General features: G+C 39.7%; 1 protein-coding gene across 1 annotated transcript in view; it reads right to left on the bottom strand.

The window, feature by feature from the left end:
- Positions 1-21,671, bottom strand: part of PCLO (piccolo presynaptic cytomatrix protein) — a 612,599-nt gene that overhangs the window by 69,429 nt on the left and 521,499 nt on the right. Inside the window, exons 19-21 of the mRNA XM_075064425.1 lie at positions 21,053-21,233; positions 19,501-19,695; positions 1,947-2,088 (exon numbers count right to left, since the gene is read on the bottom strand). Of these exons, the coding sequence (XP_074920526.1) occupies positions 1,947-2,088; positions 19,501-19,695; positions 21,053-21,233 (518 nt within the window). The remainder of the gene's footprint in view (positions 1-1,946; positions 2,089-19,500; positions 19,696-21,052; positions 21,234-21,671) is intronic.

Here is a 21,671-nt window from a genome sequence, read left to right as displayed (position 1 = left end):
AAAAAAGTAAATACTTAACAGAATTTTGAATTCAGTTTAATTGCCTAGACAAGTATTTATTTTTTGGGGATGAACTTTATTACAAAGTATGGCAAATATCCTGTAGAGAATTATTAGTACCCAGGGTCAGATTCCCTGCAAATTGTGTAGTCATTTACCATTCTAGTTTAGTAGCATTTCACACCCGCCTCTTTGCACTGGTGTAAAAGTCTACACAATGCACTGGGCAATGAAGAATCTGGCTCCTATTCTCCAGCAGAGTTTGGTTTGAGTGACAGTGGTAATTTTCAGAAGTTTCATACAAGCTCTGGCATTTTGATAATGAGAGATGCAAAAAAAGACCCACCACATGCGGTGATTTTATAAAATGCTTTATTCTATTGTTATCTCATTATTAATTTCCCTTGATATTTGTAACAATGTCTAACATCTGCAATGACATGCTTCTAATTAGCTACCTCATCAAATAATCCCCATAGTATCACTGTTAATTTTTTTTTTCTTAGCTAGATATTCAAATAGCCAGCAGCACTAGGCCCAAAATAAGAGTGGTTTAAAACTCAGGCTTCCCTAACTTGTATTTTATCTTTAGGAATCATTATAAATTAATTATGCATCTGGGTTGTAAAATACAATTAAAAATAATTTTTGTTCCCCTTAAGTACAATTTGTTTTAATCTACAGCAAGGGTGAGTGAAAGATTCAATAAAAAATTAATCAACTGGAACTTTACAGCCTGAGCTCATTTCCCCTCTCCCTTAAGCTGCTGAAGGGGAAACTTAAAAGTAAGATTGAGAGCTCTTTTCCTTTTTAGCATCTAATAAGTTATAGTCATTTGCCATTCCACTACATTTCAACAAGGGATAAGCCCTTTGGAATGTCACAAACTCTAAAGAACAAATTGGTTTTGTTTTGTTTATAAAGTCAAAAACCTTTAAAAAAGTTGCTTTCATCTCTTGTGCATCAGATTTCAGGATTGCATAGCAAGAACTGACCATAGTGTGCTGGGAAAAGGCAAAGGAAAGGAAGATTTCCTTGAAAAGCTTCCTTACACATTAGTGTGGTTCCAGCCTGGTGTTGGGCTGATAGCGCTGGCACTGGCCAAAGTGTGGGTCTAATTTAGAAACATGAGGTCAGAGTCACAGCTTGAGGAAATCAGAATTTCTCTACTGAAGTGAGGTGCTCAGCATCTACACATCTCTTTAGCAATGGTAGCAAATGTTTCATGGACCAGAGAGAGTTGGAAAACTATTGATCTATTTCCGCCTGAAAAATGTTAACATCAGAATGGGAGAGAAATTATCTAGCATGATACAAGGGGTATAACTAGAAGTAATGGATAAGGTTAACAATAATAAAACTTAGTCTTGTAAAATAAGGATAAACTTCTTGATGGTGAAACTTGTCGTAGCAAATACCCCTATATTGGCAAGAGAAGGGATTTGATGAAGAAGTTTTCCTCAAACTGCTATGATAATGCAGACCAAAAATCCAAATTCAAATTCCTAAATTTTGGGGAGGTTTGGACCCAAATCTGGATCTTAATTTTGTTGTTAGTACCTGTGTCAAGATGGGGCCAAACTAAAAACCCAAACTGAACATCCCCAAATTTGGCAGGAGTTCAGCTCTCCGACAGCACTTTGTATCTCAAGCTCATCTCTACAAATGTGCACAAAAAAGGGATGAGGATGAGGTTGCTCCTAGATTGCAGCAATTAGTTTGTTCTGTCGAGCCATGGGTACAGTGGGCTTAGATATTTATAATTGTGCAACAGTGGGAAATGCAGTTACGGACTCTGACAAGAGTCCTATCTGGTTAAATGCTATTAGCTGTTATATTGTGTAACACAAGTCTTGGGAAGAAATGACATATGAGAAAGCCTGAGGCCTCAAAGTGCTGTACATAGTACTGTCAGGACAATACAGTGTACTAAAAAAGAGCCTTACATTCTTGGAATAGGAAACAGATTGTTCTCCCCTGTGGTGCTGCTGCTTCCTTCGCTATCCATGCTATATCCGCTGCCAAAACTACTGGCTGACGAGCCAGTGGAGACAGAGCTTTCTGTAGGTCGGTGGTTGGTAGGCCTTGCTGTACAGAGCAGGAATAATGGGTTACAGAAAAACTTGTAAGATATAAATGTAATCAATGTTAAGAATGTGCTATTTATCACAATTACATGCTGCAAACACCTTTACGCTCTACTTTACCTCATAATTCTTATTCATTTGACAAAGTGAGTAGGATAGTCCTACAATGAGAATCCCAATGGACCTTCCTGTTACTCTTTATGAAACATTCTTTCATTACTTTTGATGACTTTTGATACAGTACAGGGAATCCAAAGGAAGTATCATCGACACACCATCTAGTCCCTCACAAATTGTGTATGGAAACATCCTCCTCTTCAGACATCATACCATTACATTTCTCAACTGCTCGTTAACATCTCTGGTAATCTTACTGTATGCCTTGAGTTTTTAAGCATAGCCCTTAGCAATTTAGTAAACTGGTGCTAAACCTCTATTTCTTAGGCTAATTTCATGTGATGACTGTGTGTCAACTCTAAAGAAATTATTTTTGCTTTAGATGGTTTCTTTTGGTTTACTGTTTTTGATATTCCAAATTAATTAATTCTCCTGCATTTGGCCCTTGGCAAGTTGAGAAATATACACAGATAACACACTGTGACATTACACTTAATAAAGAACAATGAACGATATCTGTTCACACATTGAATAACACAATTTCCCTGGAAAAATAAATATAGGGTGTTTTTTCCTTGAAAAGATTGCTATGGATGGCACTTTTCACTTATTTTAATAGAATGGATATAGTGCTGAGGATAGAAATGTTTGTGACAAAAGCTCTCACTTAGTAAAGTTTTGCTGTCATCTTGGTCAGCCTTAAAGCTTGAAGACAAAGAATACAAAGGGATAGCATTTATACATAAAATGTGCCAAAAATCTAAAAGCAAATAATTTCAAATATAGCCCAGAATCCAGATAATATCCCATCCAAGTTAATGATATTTATGTTTGACTTGGTGTGTGTTATTTCTGGTGCAGGCTTCTGCAAACTGCCTTGCAATGTGACCCAAAGTTAAATAAGACACCCTAAATATACTTTGAAAATGGATTAATAATCGACACTGGAAAATAGAGATAAAAGGAAACAGTGCACCATGAATCATTTCTGTCCTAACCATGAACTCATATTCCCACAATGATGCTTCCTTTGTAAATTCAGCCACCAAGTAACTCTTTAACCTCTTATTACCATTGGCTGCTTTCAGTCACTCAGTCCATCTATTTGAATACTACCCAGGTTCCTTTAAGACCCCCTTGGTTTTGAGATGTATTTCATGACACTTTCCACTTAAATTATAGTCACTCTTAGGAGATGATTAGCAGGTAACCTTCCAAATGATTCCTGCCTCACTGAGATACCCACCAAATCCTCTGTTTTTCCAGAGAAGACAGACACAGCACTATAACATACTTGGCCAAAGAACAGCCCAACAGATAGGTGAAATTACACTAGGAACTGTGCCACGTGGTGCTCCTGACAATTCATGTGAGCAGGGAACTGGACTGTGTAGGGAGTAGAAGGCCTGCCAAAAGCATATATTTCCAGAGATCCATGGGGCAATTGAAGAAATTTCAGGCCAAGCCTCCCACTGTGCACCATGGCCTCCTATTTCTGGCAATCTGGATTCCTCCTTGCTCACGTGTGAACCAGAGCCACCCTTAATCTAATCTCTGAGATTGTTTGCAGGATCAGCACTAGTCCCAGTGGTTGTTTCCACATAAGTGTGTCATAGGATGATGTTTCATAGAATCATAGAATATTAGGGTTGGAAGAGACCTCAGGAGGTCATCTAGTCCAATCCCCTGCTCAAAGCAGGACCAATCCCAATTAAATCATCTCAGCCAGGGCTTTGTCAAGCCAGGCCTTAAAAACCTCTAAGGATGCTTCATCACCCTCCTAGTGAAATAGTGTTTCCTAATATCCAGCCTAGACCTCCACCACTGCAACTGTTCCTCTCCTCCAGGTGCTTCAAAATGGATTCCTTGAGGACCTGCTCCATGATTTAGCTGGGGAATGAAGTGAGTCTGAACCGTCTGTAGTTCCCCAGGTTCTCTTTCTTCCCTTTTTTAAATATGGACACTATATTTGCCTTTGTCCAATTGTCTGGGACCTCCCTCGATCGCCCCGAATTTTCAAAGATAATGGCCAGCGGCTCTGGTATCACGTCAGCCAACTTCCTCAGCACCCTTGGATGCATTAGATCTGGACCCATGGATTTGTGCATGTCCAGCTTTTCCAAATAATCCTTAACCTGTTCTTTCACCACTGAGGGCTGCTCACCTCCTCCCCATACAGTGCAACAATCTGGGAACTGACCTTGTCTGTGAAGATCGAGGCAAAAAAAGCATTGAGTACTTCAGCTTTTTCCACATCATGTGTCACTAGGTTGCCTCCCCTATTCAGTAAGGGTCCCACACTTTCCCTAACCTTCTTCTTGTTGCTAACATACCTGTAAAAACCCTTTTTGTTACCCTTCACATCCCTTGCTAGCTGCAACTCCAGTTGTGCCTTGGCTTTCCTGATTACAATCCTGCATGCTCAAGCAATATTTTTATACTGCTCCCAAGTCATCTGTCCAAATTTCCACTTGTTGTAAGCTTCCTTTTTGAGTTTAAGCTCACCAAATATTTCACTATTAAGCCAAGCTGGTCACCTGCCACATTTGCTATTCTTTCTGCACATCGGGATGTTTTTTTCCTGTGCCCTCAATAAGGCTTCTTTAAAATACAGCCTGCTCTCCTGGACTCCTTTCCCCCTCATTTTAGCCTCCCAGGGGATCCTGCCCATCAGTTCCCTAAGGGAGTCAAGGTCTGCTTTTCTGAAGTCCCGGTCCATATTTTGCTATTCTCCTTTCTTCCTTTTGTGAGGATCCTGAACTCAACCATCTCATGGTCACTGCTGCCTAGGTTGCCACCCATTTCTACTTCCCCTACCAATTCTTCCCTTTTTGTAAGCAGCAGGTCAAGAGAAGCATGGCCCCTAGTCAGTTCCTCCAGCAAGTGTACCAGGAAGTTGTTACCAATGCTCTCCAAAAACTTCCTGGATTATCTGTGCATTGCTGTATTACTCTCCCAGCAGATATCAGGGTGATTGAAGTCCTTCATTAGAACCAGGGCCTGTGATCTGAAAACTTCAGTTAGTTGTCCAAAGAAAGCCTCATCTACCTCATCATTCTGATCCGGTGATGTATAGCACATGCCCACCACGACATCACCCTTGTTGCTCTCGCCTCTAAATTTAACCCAAAGACTCTCAACAGGCTTTTTTCCAGTTTCTGAGCAATCATACCGCTGTCTTACATACAATGCAGCTCCTCCACCTTTTCTCACATACTTGTCCTTTCTGAACAGTTTATATCCATCCATGACAATGCTCCAGTCATGTGAACTGCCCCACCAAGTTTCTGTTATTCCAATCACATCTTAGTTCCTTGATTGTGCCAGCACTTCCAATTCTTCCTGCTTGTTTCCCAGACTGGTTCCTTCCTCATGTCATCACATCTGAGCAGCCATGCCCCCACAAAACCCATAAAAGCCCAAATTGGTGACTGTGCAGAGGGATGATGTTGGTGCTCCTTAATTATGGAGTTATCTGCCAGTTCGGGTCATTAGTGCACATCTTAGTTTGTCCATGGTTAAAACAGAGGGGAATGCTATGTCTCCCAGTTTCCTTGTTTATTCTATAAAGACTAGTTCCTGGAGTCCCCAGGTCACTAAATTTGTCCTCCAGTGGACCTCTTCTTCCTCTATATCCTTATGGGTAGTAGTGGGAATACTGAATTCAGCACAGCATTCCAAACAAGACCTCACCTAATCTTAGAATCATAGAAATGTAGGGCTGGAAGAGACCTTAGGACATCATCTAGTCCACCCCCTTGTGCTGAGGCAGGACCAATAACACATAGACCATTCTGATAGATGTTTTCTAATCTGTTCTTCTTCCAGTGACGGAGAGTCCACAACCTGCCTTGGAAGCCTATTCCAGTGCTTAACTGTCCTTTTAGTTCAAAAGTTTTTCCTTATGTCTAGCCTAAATCTCCCTTGCTGCAGATTATCCCCATTACTTTTCATCCTACCTTCAGTGGACATGAAGAGCAATTGCTCACCATTCTCTTTAAAACAGTCTTAATGTACATGAATACTATCAGTTTCCTCCCTCCTCAGTCTTCTTTTCTCAAGTTTGAATATGCCCTGTTTTTTTAACCTTTCATCATAGGTCAGGTTTTCTTTTGTAATTTTTGTGGTGCTCTTCTAAACTCTCTCCAACCTGTTCACATCTTTCCTAAAGGCTGGCACCCAAAACCGGGCATAATACTCTAGCTGAGGCCTTGCTAATGCCAAGTAAAGTGGGCCAATTAACTCCTCTGTCTTATATACAACATTCCTGTTAATACATCCCAGAATGACATTAGACTTTTTTGCAGCTGCATCACATGGTTGGCTCACATTCAATTTATAATCCATTATGACTCTCCAGAACCTTTTCAGCAGTATTATCACCTAGCCAGTTATTCCCCGTTTTGGAGTTGTGCTTTGATTTTTCCTTTATGAAGCACTTAAATGCTGTCATAAGACTACTTGTACTCAATAGCTGAATTTATCTCCTGGATTTTACTTACATTTTGAAGGTGTTAGAGTTCTATTCTCTGTGAACACCAAACTTTTTTCTTGATGCTTGTCTGGAATAAAATGTCCTTTGAGGGTGTATTTTGCATTCAATATTTTTCATATTCTTTACTCTACCCTACTTTACATTTTTCCACACTGATTTCCTTTCCCATCAACTCTGTTACTGGAACTGAATATTAGACATGGTGAGCCCAAGTTTAGGTTTATATCTGGATTTTGAAGACCCCAAAGTTCAATGTGTGTTACTCATTTGTGTCTGATCCACAAAGGGAATGAGTCTGCCACTGCTGCCAGCATGGTGACCTATTGCTGTAGAGTAGATCTGTTTGGACTTCTTTTTTCCCCCACAAAAATCTTTGACATTTAATTGAAAACCCAAAACCCACAACGCTTTCAGCCATAATGTTTTCAGTTTTTGGCCGAAAACATTTAGTAATTCAACAAAATGTTGAATCTTTCCACAGAAAGCAGACACTTTTTGTGAACATTTTCTTTTGATCAAAAACCCAATTCTCCGTTAAAAAACAGTTTTGATGAAAAACTTTCAACCTGCTCTACTGGCTATGCTCATGTGTTAGTTCTAGAGATCTTGGGTTCAACTCCTGGTGATAACAACGTCATGATTATATGATAGGGTTTCCAGCAATAGCAGGATAGTGGACTGCATGACCCAAAAGATCCCTTCCAGTTCTGTGTCCTAGGACATTCTAAACTCCTGTAAGGCAATGGGTGAGAAAATGGTACTTAGGCTGGAGTGTTGGGTAGAAACAGTAGTCTAAGAAATGCAACCAAGACACTGCCAACAGCCTTAAGGGACACTAGAAAAATCATCTGACTGCATAGAGTGATCAAAATAGGGGCTGAGGGTTAAAGGATGTAATATTAGTCTCCTCCTTGGCAGTGGTTTGGATTTCTGCTATTGGCCACTCGTTTTGGTGTCCATTCCGATCAGGTGGCTGACAACAAACTCCTACTGTTAACTTATCATCTTGTTCTCTACCTAATTTTCAGCTGCAGCGGTTGATAATGGTGTCTCAGTATATATTCAATTGCCAGCAATAATATGATTTGTTAACACTAGCATCATGGGTCTAAAGGCACCAATGACTGATATTGGTCATGAGATTAATGGCACCAAAACTGCTATCAGTTTGCTGTTTTTCATTTGAGTTTGTATAAAGTTTGTAGTATAAATTCGAGTTTGTTTATTTTGGGATTTGAAGAGTTATTAATTGCCTTCTAGGCTGAAATGTTTTTCTTTCCTCTGAATCTGCTGATGTCCATGCTGTACCCAAAAAACCTAAGATTAAGAAAGTGGAAAATAATAAATTAAAAAAGAAGCCCGTGAGAGAGGTGAAGGTTCACATGCCTAAATACTCTTCCTATTCCTCCACGAAAAAGGATTAGACATATACAGGTGCCACCAATAGGTCTTCTGCATTCAGTGCCATTAATGGATTCCAGTGAAGACTTTGCCGCCAACAGCAAGCTATTCATGCAGCTATCTCTATATATCTACCTTAGAAAACAATTGCAGGATAAAGAAAATTGAAGATTCCTCACTTCTCCAAATTAAAAAAAAAATTAACACATAGTTGTCTCCACATAGGTAGGACTCGGGGGGGTGGGGTTAAACTTTTATTTATGGAGCCAGTTAGAGAATCAGATTCCATAACTGGAGAAACATGAGTTCCAGGTCTCAAACATACTAAAGGATAATGTCATTTTAAAATCAATGGGAAGAGGAAAAAAGAAGCCAAATTCTACTACTAAATCTCCCAGTGAAGGGGGCTTGAGACTACAGAAAAGAAACATGCATGTCTTGTTTTTTTTTAAAGCTAAGCATAAGGGAGACAATTCACACAGGACCTACAGCCATGTGCTGTCAAATCAATCAATAGTGAAATGGAAACTACTAAGCACTGCCAGATTTCCAAGCCATTCATCTAGACTCAATGAGCAGTTTGTTTAAAGAGGGGAACTTGAGATTAAATGTGAGGCCAACTGATTCAGATAAAATAATAACTATATCAAAGAGAATCTTTTTCTGAGTTCTAAATTGCAGAGAATATCTTTTCCTCCATCCCAACTGTTATTCCTTTTCAAATGACTGGCCAGGACCAGAAGCTGAAGTGTCAAAATGCCACCAGAAAGCCTGTACTGGTTGCAACCCAAGCAGTAAGCACCAGAAATCTCATAAGAGAACCCATTTTTGCTAGATTTTCAGCCCAGTTTGGCAGAATAAAGACAGAAGTATGGGCAACTTGTGTAATTATTTAGGCTTTTCAGGGTATGTGTGCATGGGGGGATGGGACACCAAAGAAGCCACCACAATTGCATTTATGGGATGGGAACTACACAAAAATGAGGAAGCTAGTTAAACAGAAATTAAAAGATATAGTTAAAAAGTGAAATGCCTGCAAGCTGCATGGAAACATTTTAAAAACACCACAACAGAGGCTCCAATTAAATGTAAACCCCAAATGAAAAAAAAAAGTAAGAGGACCAAAAAAGTGCCACCATGGCTAAACAAGAAAGTAAAAGAAGTAATTAGAGGCAAAAAGAGATCCTTTAAAAATTGGAAGGTAAATCCTACTAAGGAAAATAGAAAGAAGCATAAACTCTGGCATGTGAAGTATAAAAGTATAGTTAGGCAGGCCAAAAAAGAATTGGAAGAGTAACTAGCCAAAAACTCAAAACCTAACAACTTTTTTTAAGTACATCAGAAGCCTGCCAAACAACCAATGGGGCCACTGGATGATCGAAGTGCTAAAGGAGCACTCAAGGAAGATGAGGCCATTGAGGAGAAGCTACATGAATTCTTTGCATTGGTCTTCACTGTAGAGAATGTGAGGGAAGTTCCCACACCTAAGCCATTCTTCTTAGGTGATCAATCTGAGGAACTGTCCCAGAGTCAGGTGTCAATTAGAGGAGGTTTTTGAACAAATTGATACATTAAAGAGTAGCATGTCTCCAGGATCAGATGGTATTCACCCAAGAGTTCTGAAGGAACTCAAATACGAAATTAAAAAACTACTATCTGGGGTATCTAACATATCATTTAAATCAGATTCTGTACTAGATGACTTGAGGATAGCTAATGTGATGCCAATTTTTAAAAAAAGGCTACAGAGGCGATAATGGCAAGTACAGGCTGGTAAGCCTAACTTCAGTACCAGTAAATTGGCTAAAACCCTAATAAAGAACAAAATTATCAGAGAGGGGGATTAACATGATTTGTTGGAGAAGAATCAATATGACATTTGTAATGGGAAATCATGCCTCATCAATCTGCTAGAATTCTTTGAGGGGGGCCAACAAACATCTGGACAAGGGAGATCCAGTGGATATAGTATACTTGGACTGTCAGAAAGCCTTTGATGATGTCCCTCATGAAAGGCTCTTAAGCAGTCATGGGATAAGAGGGAAGGTCCTCTTATGGATCAGTAACTGGTTAAAAGGTAGGAACCAAAGGTATGAATAAATGATCACTTTTCACAATGGAGGGAGATAAATAGTGGTGTGCCCCAGGGGTCTGTACTGGGACCTGTGCTGTTCAACATATTCATAAATGAGCAGGAAAAAGGGGTAAATAGTGAGGTGGTAAAATTTGCACGCAATACAACATTACTCAAGATAATTAAGTCCAGAGCAGACTATGACAAGTTACAAAGGGATCAAACAAAACTGGGTGACTGGGCAGCAAAATGGCAGATGAAATTCAATGTTGATAAATGCAAAGTAATGAACATAATCCCAACCATACCTATAAGATGATGGGATCTAAATTAGCTGTTACCAAGAAAGAATTTTTAAGTAATTGTGGATAGTTTTCTGAAAACAACCACTCAAAGTGCAGTGGCAGTCCAAAGAGCTAACAGAACATTAGGAATCATTAGGAAAGGGATAGATAATAAGACAGAAAATATCACAATGCTTCTATATACCTCTATATAAATCCATGGAACACTCACACCTTAAATACTGCTTTCTGTTCTGGGTGGCCCATCTGAAAAAAGATATATTAAAATTGGAAAAGGTACAGAGAAGGGCATAAAAATTATTAAGGGTGTGGAATAGTTTCCATATGAGGAGAGTTTAATAAGACTGGGACTGTTCAGCTTGGAAAAGAGATAACTAAAAGGGATATAAAAGAGGTCTATAAAATCAGGAATGGTGTGGAGACAGTGAAGAAGGAAGTATTATTTACTCCTTTTCATAACACAAGAATTGGGATAATCCAATGAAATTAATAGGCAGCAGATTTAAAACAAACAAAAGGAACTACTACTTCATACAACACACAGTCCACCTGTGGAACTCATTGCCAGGGGATTTGTGAAGGCCAAAACTATACTGGGGTTCAAAAAGAACAAGGTAAGTTCACAGAGGATAGGTCTATCAGTGGCAATTAGCCAAGATGGTCAGGGATGCAACCTCATGTTCTGGAGGTCCCTAGCCTCTAACTGCCAGAAGCTGGAAGTGGATAACTATTGATAGATCACTTGATGATTGCCTGTTCTGTTCATTCCCTCTGAAGCACCTGACATTAGCCATGTCCTGAAGACAGGATACTGGGCTAGATGGACGATTGGTCAGGCCTAGTATGTAGTACTCTTGTCATAAATATAAAGGGAAGGGTAACAACCTTTATGTATGCAGTAACATCAAATCCCTACTGGCCAGAAGTACAGAATCACTTACCTGTAAGGGGTTAATCAGTTCCATTAACCTAGTTGGCACCTGACCAGAAGGACCAATGGGGAAAGAAGATACTTTCCAATCTGTGAGGGGGAGGTTTTGTTTGTGCTCTCGGTGTGTTCCCTCTTGAGACAAAGAGAGAGACCAAGCAGGTAATCCAGCTCCTACTGAAATGATACATCTAAAATTACGGAAATTGTAAGTAATAGCAAGGAAATGTGTTAGATTATTTTTTGTTTTAGCTTGTGAATTTACCCTATCCCCGAGGGAGGTTTATTCCTGTTTTGTAACTTTGAAGTTGAGCCTAGAGGGGAATCCTCTGTGTTTTAAATCTTTTTATTACCCTGTAAAATAACCTTACATACTGATTTTACAGAGGTGATTCTTTTACTATTTTTTTTATTATAAAGTTCTTCTTTTAAGAACCTGATTGGTTTTTAGTGTCTTAAAATCCCAAGGGTCTGGTCTGTGCTCACCTTGTTAACCTATTTGGTTGGTATATTATTCTCAAGCCTCTCCAGGCAAGGGAGTGAAAGGTCTTGGGGGGATATTTTGGGGGGGATAGGGCTTCAGGTGGTCCCTCCCTGATTGTTTGTTTAAATCACTGGGTGGTGGCAGCAATACCATCCAACAACAAGGAAAGGAATTTGTGCCTTGGGGAAGTTTTTAAGCTAAGCTGGTGGAATATAAGCTTAGGGGGTCTTTCATGAGGGTCCCCATATCTGTACCCCAGAGTTCAGAGTCAGGAGGGAACCCTGACAACTCTCTAAACCTTTGAGATTTGTTCAAGATTGAGATAAGATTAAAAACCACTGCTCCCTTAAAATTTCTCAGTGAAACCAGTGTCTGTGTTATGATCCAGAAAGCATAGCAGTCCTAGTATTTCATTTCTCACTCAAGGGTAGGCCCATTTACAGTGGTTCCTGGACTTGTTTAGAACTTCTGGAAAATTGCAATAGATAACCCTCGGAAAGACTTCAGGTACATAAATAATTGATTCCATACTCCAGCTCACCTCCCCTCTCCACCAAGTTTGGATTCAACCAATTGCCTTTGACAAGAGACCATCCAACTGAATGGTAAAGACACATTCCAAAGAATTCGGGTAATAAAACCTAGCCTCTTAAAAAGGAGTACAATGTGTCCAAATCCAGTGTGCATCACAAGATTTGGAAATTTGGAGGACCTGGTGGTGCTATCAACTTGCTCTTTTGGCAAGCAACCAAAGAAAGAGCAGGTGGGAATTAAGCGGAGCCACAGATCTGCCTCCCATCCTAAATGTGCCAACCATGTGATCAAACTGGTGGAATGTGTTACTTCCTCCATTGTAACTTGAGAGCCTTAGGAGAAAGAATGCTAGCTGGTTGTCCTTCTGCAGCAATGCGTCACCAGTATCTTCAACCCAGGGGCAGCTCCAGGCCACAGTGCACCAAGTGTGTGCCTGGGGCAGCAAGCTGCAGGGGGCAGCCTGCTGGTCGCTGTGAGGGCGGCAGTCAGGCTGCCTTCAGCGGCATGCCTGCGAGACGTCCACCAGTCCCGTGACAATTCGGTGGCGGGTATGCCGAAGGCGCGGGACCGGCGAACCTCAAACAGGCATGCCGCCAAATCTGCATTACCAGCGGACCTCCCGCAGGCATGCCACTGAAAGCTGCCTGACTGTGGTGCTTGGGGTGGCAAAATACATAGAGCCGCCCCTGCCTCAACCCATAGCTGTGGCAAAAAGGCATCATCTTGGCCAACACCAAAGACAGAACCAGGGCCTGCCAGAGCTAAAAGCATGAATTACTACCAGCTCTGTATCTGTAACACTCACATTCTTCGTGAACTGAGTATGGAGCGTGGGGGCACACAACAAACACTGATCAGTGGGAAATACCACAATTTAGCCCTAAGAGTCCCATGCTGCCATCCTTCCTCACTCTGGATAGTACTTCACTCCATGAATACTCCCACATATCTGCCATTTTATATTGATTTTTACATTATGTGTTGATTTGACCATATGTTCTATATTTATAATTTTGTGAAATTTCAGTGGGACTTCCCATCATGTGCAGTACCACACAATGTGAGTAATGGTGGCAGAATAGTGTCCTACTAAAAGTGCTACAATGTTGTTTCTTTACTCAACAAAGCAAGCTTAACAATCTAGTTCTAGCACATATGCTCCCTGGAGCCCAGACCACTGGCTAACAGACTTTTGAAATAGAAGTTATCAGACAAAGACTCTGAACAATTTCCTGAAATTATGTCATTTTAAAATGGTGGAAGAAAAAAATAGTAAGACTAGCAACAGCAAAAGGTGCCAGTATTCAGTCCAGAACCAAAGATAGCATAGATTATTGCTGTCTGCACAAAACGGGGAAAAACTGTTCTTGTTTTGATAATGACAGAAGGATTCTGGAAAACTAGTTTGTCACAATAAGAAAGCTTATTTAATTTACCCTGAAATTAGGAGCCCAGAGAAGCTTGGCATAAAGCAGCTTTATTGGGCAGTAAATTATTTACAGTATGAAGCAGTCATCCCAAACTATGGCAAGAAATGAAAACCTGGTATTGCCTGTTAGAAGCATTCAGTGCTTCTGTACATGAAGGGAGCTTTAAATCTCTACATAATCCTATCCAGCAATATGAAGTACCCAGGAAATCAGTTGCATTTTCCATTCCAAACTGGCCAAAGCCAGTAAAATAAAAGCTACCGAGAGGAACTGCAGAATATTGCATTTCTTCTGGTAAATGGCTCACAATTACATGGTGCTCACTAACTTATATCTAACCAAGTTTACAATGCAGTAGCATATATATCTGCTTAGTACACAACACTTCTACCTCATTTTCTACCTCATTTTATATCCCTAAACTACTTATGTTTTTTCTGTAGCCATTTCTTTTTTGTGTCAAGTAAAAGAAATTGAGCATAAGAAGGCAAACTCAATTAAAACCAGTCTTATCTCACTTCATGTCCATATCGCCCTTTTGACATTAAACACCACTAGCATGCCATTCTCTCATAAGAACAAGTACACTAATGTACCATTCTCCCATGGGATATACAGTAGTGTCTGGTTGGAAGCACACAGACAACACACAGTTGGCTTTTATGAAGTTTATGGTTCGAATCCTCTACTCAGCTTCTGCAGATTTCACTTCCATGCAATGCAGGCACCTTTGAAAAATATAAAACAGTCTTTCCAAATCAACAAAACTTCCTCCTCTGCTTCTTTAACACTGATCAGTCAACTAACTGTACAACAATTTTATGAAATGACAGAATCAAGGTGAAGCCTGTTGCATTTCAGGGCAAAGCCAATCACCTTCTTTGCAGTTGCGCAAGACCACTGGCAGCAGAACTGTTGTGTAAAGAAGTGAGCTACAGAGAGGCCATTGCAAGGCACTGCACAGCACTTTGTTCTACTTGAGTTCCCTGTACAACAGCATGTGCACTGAGAAGTGACCAACTATCTTATATCACCTATGAAGTCAGATAACCACTGTGAGTTTATTTTCTGGGTTCTGTACTTCTAACTTCTTAAGAGTCTGCTGTCTGTATGAGCTGCTGCCATTTTTGTGTGGCAGAGCTCACACTGTGTTCTTCTGTCTTGTCATGCAGACTTTGCTATTGTTCTTCCTTACTTTGTTGTTTCTGTTAATCGAAAGTAAAAATCATTGAGACTGAAAGTGCACGGGTTGCTCTTTGGACCAAGAAAAGCATATTCTGTACTTTGAAAAGGTATTTATATAAAGTCAAAAAAGTAATTTATTTTGTGCATATCTCTGTACTTTAATTTTGGTTTTGTTATATAAATCATTCACATTCCAGAGCCTGGTGAAAGGTCAGTCAAAACAGCTTGAAAATCAAATATTCAAAATGATCTGCCATGAATGAGTTAAAGAACAGCTATTGGCCAATAATTTTGATCAAACAAATTTGAGGATGGAGAATGATATGCAGAACAGGAAAATGATACAAAATGTGTTGAATAAAGTATACAGTTAATGCTAATTCTGAATAAAAAACAGAACTCATGAGTTCCTGCATCCTAGCTCAATTCTCAGTTCACACATCTCTTAGAAAGTGCTAGACCTATCAAGAGAGAATATATTCTGATGAGATTTCCAGATCAAAAAAGGTTGGCTAAATACTGGAGCTGTTCAGAAAACCTTCAATGGGGCCATTTTCCATCAGAAATTGTAGTTCCATCAAAAACCAAAAGACTTAATAAAATTATGTTGATTTTGCCAAAATTGTGTTTTAGAGGGAAAAAAGGGGGAAAGTTAAGACAATGCTGTACTATCCTGTTTCAACATTTTCGGAACAAAAGGTTTTGATTTTTCATATCAAAATGACTTTTCATTTCAATTTTTTTCAGTAGACTATATAATATAATATAAAAATTTAAAAAGTCCAAACAACCTCAAACAAAATGTTTTTGGGACTTTTCCTTTGCAGAAAATTTTGAAATTTCAGGTTTTATTCCAAATTGGAACAAAAACAAATTTCTAAATCCCAAAAGCCTTCACAAAATGGAATCTCCGTTCTCTGCATAGTGCTACTAAATATGTTCTTATTTCCTGTATAAACATTCCGTTTGTTGGAAGAACCTTCATACGTTTTGGGTTTTGCTCGCTATTAGTATTAATAACAATAACTGTTCAATAGTCTCCTTCCATTCTAGGGAGACATGGAAAGTTTATTATAAAAACAGAAGGGTAATAAACGGGGGACTAGAAACAAAATAAGACTACTTCTTTTTATCCTCTGCAATGGGAGTAAAATAATAAAGCTGTCCTATCTATCTACTTTAGTTCAGACACTATGTAGTTTAGGACTCAAGCAGAATAATCTGGGCCAATTCCACAGCAGATGTAAATCGGTGAAGTGCTCCAAAAGACAATGAACCTAGCTGATTTACATCAGATGGCATTCTGTTTGGGAGGCAATGATAGGTAGGTGGATGATGGCACAGCCAACATTTAGGTTTGATAGCACAATTGGCCACCACAGAGAGGAACATATTTCTACTTTGGATACTGCTAGGATACTATTGATTTATTCCTTGCCTTTTCACTGGTATTTGCAAAACTCTGCATTGAAAAAACAATGAGGAGTCCTTGTGTCACCTTAAAGACTAACATATTTATTTGGGCATAAGCTTTCACAGGCTAGAACCCACTTCATCAGATGCATGAAGTGAAAAATACAGGAGCAGGTATAAATACATGAAAGGATGGGGGTTGGTTTACCAAGTCTGAGGTCAGTCTAACAAGATAAATCAGTTAATAGCAGGATGCCAAGGGAGGGAAAATAACTTTTGAAGTGGTAAGAGAGTGGCCCATTACAGACAGTTGACAAGAAGGTGTGAGTAACATTAGGGAGAAATTAGTATTGGGAAAATTAAGTTTAGGTTTTGTAATTACCCAACCACTCCCAGTCTTTATTCATGCATAATCTGATGGTATCCAGTTTGCAAATTAATTCCAGTTCTGCAGCTTCACGTTGGAGTCTGTTTTTGAAGTTTTTTTTGTTGAAGAATTGTCATTTTTAGGTCTGTTATTGAGTGACTAGAGAAACTGAAGTGTTCTCCTACTGATTTTTAAATGTTATGATTCCTAATGTCAGATTTGTGTCCATTTATTCTTTTGCATAGAGACTGTTTGGTTTGGCCAATGTACATGGCAGAGGGGCATTGCTGGCACATGATGGCATATATCACGTTGGTAGATGTGCAGGTGAATGAGCCCTGGATGATGTAGAATACATATGTGCACAGAGTTGGCACCGGGGATTGTACCAGGGTTTGGTTCCTAGGTTGGTGTTTTGAGAACACTTCAATCTCTGGTCACTCTTTGGGGTCATTACAAAACCTAAACTTAATTTCTCCATTATTAATTTCTCCCTACTGTTACTCATACCTTCTTGCCAACTGTCTGTAATGGGCCACAGTCTTACCACTTCAAAAGTTATTTTTCCTCCCTTGGTATCCTGCTGTTAATTTATTTATCTCGTCAGACTGACCTCACACTTGGTAAAGCAACCCCATCCTTTGACATATTTATACCTGCTCCTGTATTTTTCATTTTATGCATCTGATGAAGTGGGTTCTAGCCCATGAAAGCTTATGCCCAAATAAATTTTTTAGTCTCTAAGGTGCCACAATGTCTCCTTGTTGTTTTTGCTGATACAGACTAACAGGGCTACCACTCTGAAATCTGCATTGAAAGTAATACATTGGCAGTTACAACAGCATGGGGTGGAGGGAAGAGAATGGCTCTATGTCCTAGCTGGAATGCCAGCAGCAGAAGTGTGCTATTAGTATTTTCTCATAACACAAGAACTGTTAAAGCATGCTTAAGCAGACCTGATTAAAGACATGCATTTTATTAGGCAATGTGAACACAGTTAATCCATTTTTCAACAGAAGAGCAGGTCCCCCAGCAGAATGGACGTGCACAAATCACTGTTCTATCATGTTATTTAGCACATTGTTTTGTTAGGGACTTATACAATTATGGTATGATCAAGTAAAGGTCTTGATTCGCACTGACATTTACAGCACTTTACAGAGGATAAATAAATAATTAAACTCTGCAATGAATCAGTAGACACGGCAAGAAGGATTTTGGCTTTGGTTGGTTTCTTGGCTATGTCTTTCTGCTCACCTCCTTCGGGCTTGACCGGTCCATCAGACATCACTTTTCTGAGGGCTAGTTGGCTTTGGTCTTTGTTGTCATTGGCTGGTGGAGGCATATTGTCAGACTGAGTTCTTTGAATTGGGAGGACTCCTGCTATGCTGTGTCTGTGCTGCTTCCTGGCATGATCAGACTGACCGCTTTTATGTGCTGCTGTGGCAGTGTGGGTGAAATGGAAACCCAGAGTATGTATCCTCAGATGGAACCAGCTTAAATGTTATTCATGCAAACAGAAGCGTTTTGTTCTGCACTTAAATAAGTAGGGTTTTCAAACACCAAAGAGACACCACATGCACAGCATTAAAGGGTGTTAAAACTGACTGTTTCTTTATTAATGACGGTGGGACAAGGAAAATAGTTTTCTCCCCCTTTGTGTTTTATACCACGATGAGTTTATGGCACACCAACAAACCCTGAAGACAAACACAGTGAGTCCACAGTTGGACAGTTTTAATTTGCAGAAACTAAATCCTCAACCAGTAATGAGATGCAGATCTGAATTGTACTCTGTAGAGCTAGAATTCTGAATGGAACGTTTGTCATTTGTGAATCTATTTCCAGCTGCCAGACAAATCCTATTCTAGCCCTAAATCAATCTGTGGCATAAAGTAGCTAATGAATTTGAATCCACTACTACAGCAATTGGCTTAGAAAAGCCCAAGGAGAGTGGAATGACAAGATTATTAATACTATTCAGTACCTAAGTTCCTTGTTAATAGTCTGGTGTATTTATTGTCAGCCTACTGTTCACTAATACGAAGTTTTCTGAAACGTTGTACAGAGTAGGTTGCCTTTAATAAGCCTTTCAAAAGAGTGGAATGTTAGACACTTATAAGCAACCATGCTTCAAATATAGGAAATTGAGTCATGCTGTTAAGTAACAACTGTTTTTTCAACCTGAAATCCTCTCCACCATTGTCCTCCACTGTAGATGTCCTGCTTGTTTTCTGATGTTAATATCATGCTGTTAATGTGCTCTCAATGCATGTTGGATGTGATTCTTTGAAAGCTGGCAGCCACCTATATGAGAGTGATTATTTTTGTGGTTGAGATATTTAGCAACACCAAAACAACAACACACAGTGGAAGATTCCATGAGTTGTGCACAGTTCTGGAATGTCATGGGCCACAAATAGTGGGAGTGATGGAGAAACAGCCAGTTTTACTGTAGTCTATACAAATTAAAAAACAAAAAGACTTCTAAATCAGAGGAGTATATTGTACTTACATGTGTTCACACACACACACACAAAGGAAGACATTGAACAGGGTGAGCACAATGTGCCAAGAACAGAAACCAACAAAAAGCAAACTGGGAAGGAAGGACAGCAGGGAAAAAGGCAAAAGATGAACATTAAGCTGCCATGCTGAGGAATTTATTTGCGTCTTTTACTTGGTTGAAGGCGAAGCTGTTGGACAGCTGCTTCAGCAGCAGCGATGGCTGCCCCAGCGTCTTCAAGGTGGGTTTGAGTGACGCTGGTTTTGCTTTGGCTGCGGGATGGTCCATGAGAGCGCAGATGTCCTTCAGAAGAAGATTTAGAGCTCCCTGGACTGCTGTGAGATTTCTCAATGGTGGGCATCTGCATGTCTGATGGGGAAAAGGATAAACTTGAGAGTTACTTCTATTAAATAAATAATCTCTCTCACAAAATTGTGTTTCCAGGCACAGTCCTGAAATGCCCCACTCCAGCAGTAGCCCCAGCAGGCACTGTGTGTGGCACAATGAATCACAGTTCCCTCCCTGCTTTCTTGTTGCTCTGTGGTCCAAGGTGTAGTTTGCTGCTGGCCTATACCAGCAGCAAATTCTGACACCTCCCATGCTGACCCAGCTTTGCTCACTGGTGAACTGGTGGGTGGAGCCAAGGCTTAGCACCTTTCCTGTTCCTCCTTACCCACCTGTGCTGCATGAAGGAAGCAGGCAAGCAGCATCATTTACCCCTGAGTGTCTAGACTCAAGTCCAAGCTAGGCCGAGCAAGTTTAGGATCCTCCTGTAGTAGTGTGTAGTTCAAGTCACAATATATCCACAGCCATCTCTGATTTAGACAAGATTTATTGTCTTTGCAAGTACACAGTGCTTTACACAATTATCATCAGAACAACATAACACCAAAAAGAAATAGAACAGATTGTGTGTTATTACCAGAACACTATCCTGTTAGTTTGCTGCTGTCATCTGGCCTCCATTTGCACTGCTTTATCACATGGACATTGCTCTGGTACTACATGTGCTGCATATATACAATGTTTGCCAGCTGAGATATTGGGTAACTGCTATATTTAGTTTGAAAAAAAATATTCTGAAGAATGATACACATTGACTGTCGGTTTTGGAGACACTGAGCCTGATTCTTCGCTCACAGTAGTGTAACTCCACTACCGCCACTGATTTCAATGGAGTTACTCCTCATTTACAACAGTGTAAGCCACATTCTACTCAGGCCCATTATAAAGGTGAAATGAACTTACACTCATTATGATTCTTCAAAAAAATGTCAGTTTGACAATGTCAGAGGACAACAGTTTAAATATTAGCATACATGCTCAAAACACAGTGCCATAAAATAAAATGAAATAAAAAAGAAAGCCTAATCCAAAGTGGTATATGTGTTGAATTGTGGCCAAAGACATAGGTAAATGAAAAGTACCATGAGATCTCTAATAGCTGTGCAGAACACATAGGATCTCACGTTATAATATACTGTTTCAAAGACACAATTACTTAGTAAACTGCATGGTACTGAAAAGGCCAAATTAAGCTTTGATGTAAGCAGTCATAACTCCACTGAAATCACTGTAAGGCTGAATATAGCCTTTAATAAAAGTACATATGTAAAACATATATGCAAGTCACTCTGTTTTTTCATGGGACCCTGAAAATCACAAAAGGTTCTGTTATATCATAGATTTCTGAGGACTCTTTAGGGAAATTTTCCATAGCTCTTACCCTTGGATGGGTCAGGGAAGATTCCATGACTTCTGCTCTTGATGACAGATGGCTTTGGTGATTGCTGGTTGCTCTGCCCAGAATGAGATTTCCCATGGTCAATACTTTCACTCTGCTCCTTCAGAGGATACCACCTTGGGCTGTTGTCAAGCTGAGAGGTGCTGGATAGCTCAATCAAAATCTGCACAATGACATATGATATATCTGATTAAGATATAACATGAGACACAAAGAGGACTGAATCGGATCTCACTGATGCTGGTGTAAGTCAAAAGTATCACGCACAAAAATTAATAGAATCATACCAATATAAAACCTATAAGGAGAAGATGAGATGTTAATGGATATTTATTACTAAAGAGATCTTGTATAATGTAAGAATGATTCTGAAAGGTTCTTTAAGTATTTATATGTGCTTGATGATTATATTCAAATGTTAATATTTATTATTAGTATGTAAGGTCTTGGAAAAAATTTTAAAGGAGAAAGTAGTTAAGGACATTGAGGTCAATGGTAATTGGGACGAATTGCAACATGGATTTACTAAAGGTAGATCGTGCCAAACCAACCTGATCTCCTTCTTTGAGAAGGTGACGGATTACTTAGACAAAGGAAATGC

Source organism: Chelonoidis abingdonii, chromosome 1 (assembly GCF_003597395.2).
Source record: "Chelonoidis abingdonii isolate Lonesome George chromosome 1, CheloAbing_2.0, whole genome shotgun sequence".
Taxonomy (NCBI): Eukaryota; Metazoa; Chordata; order Testudines; family Testudinidae; genus Chelonoidis; species Chelonoidis abingdonii.
Note: the sequence above shows the minus strand (reverse complement) of the source record. Positions and strands in the feature narration are given on the sequence as shown.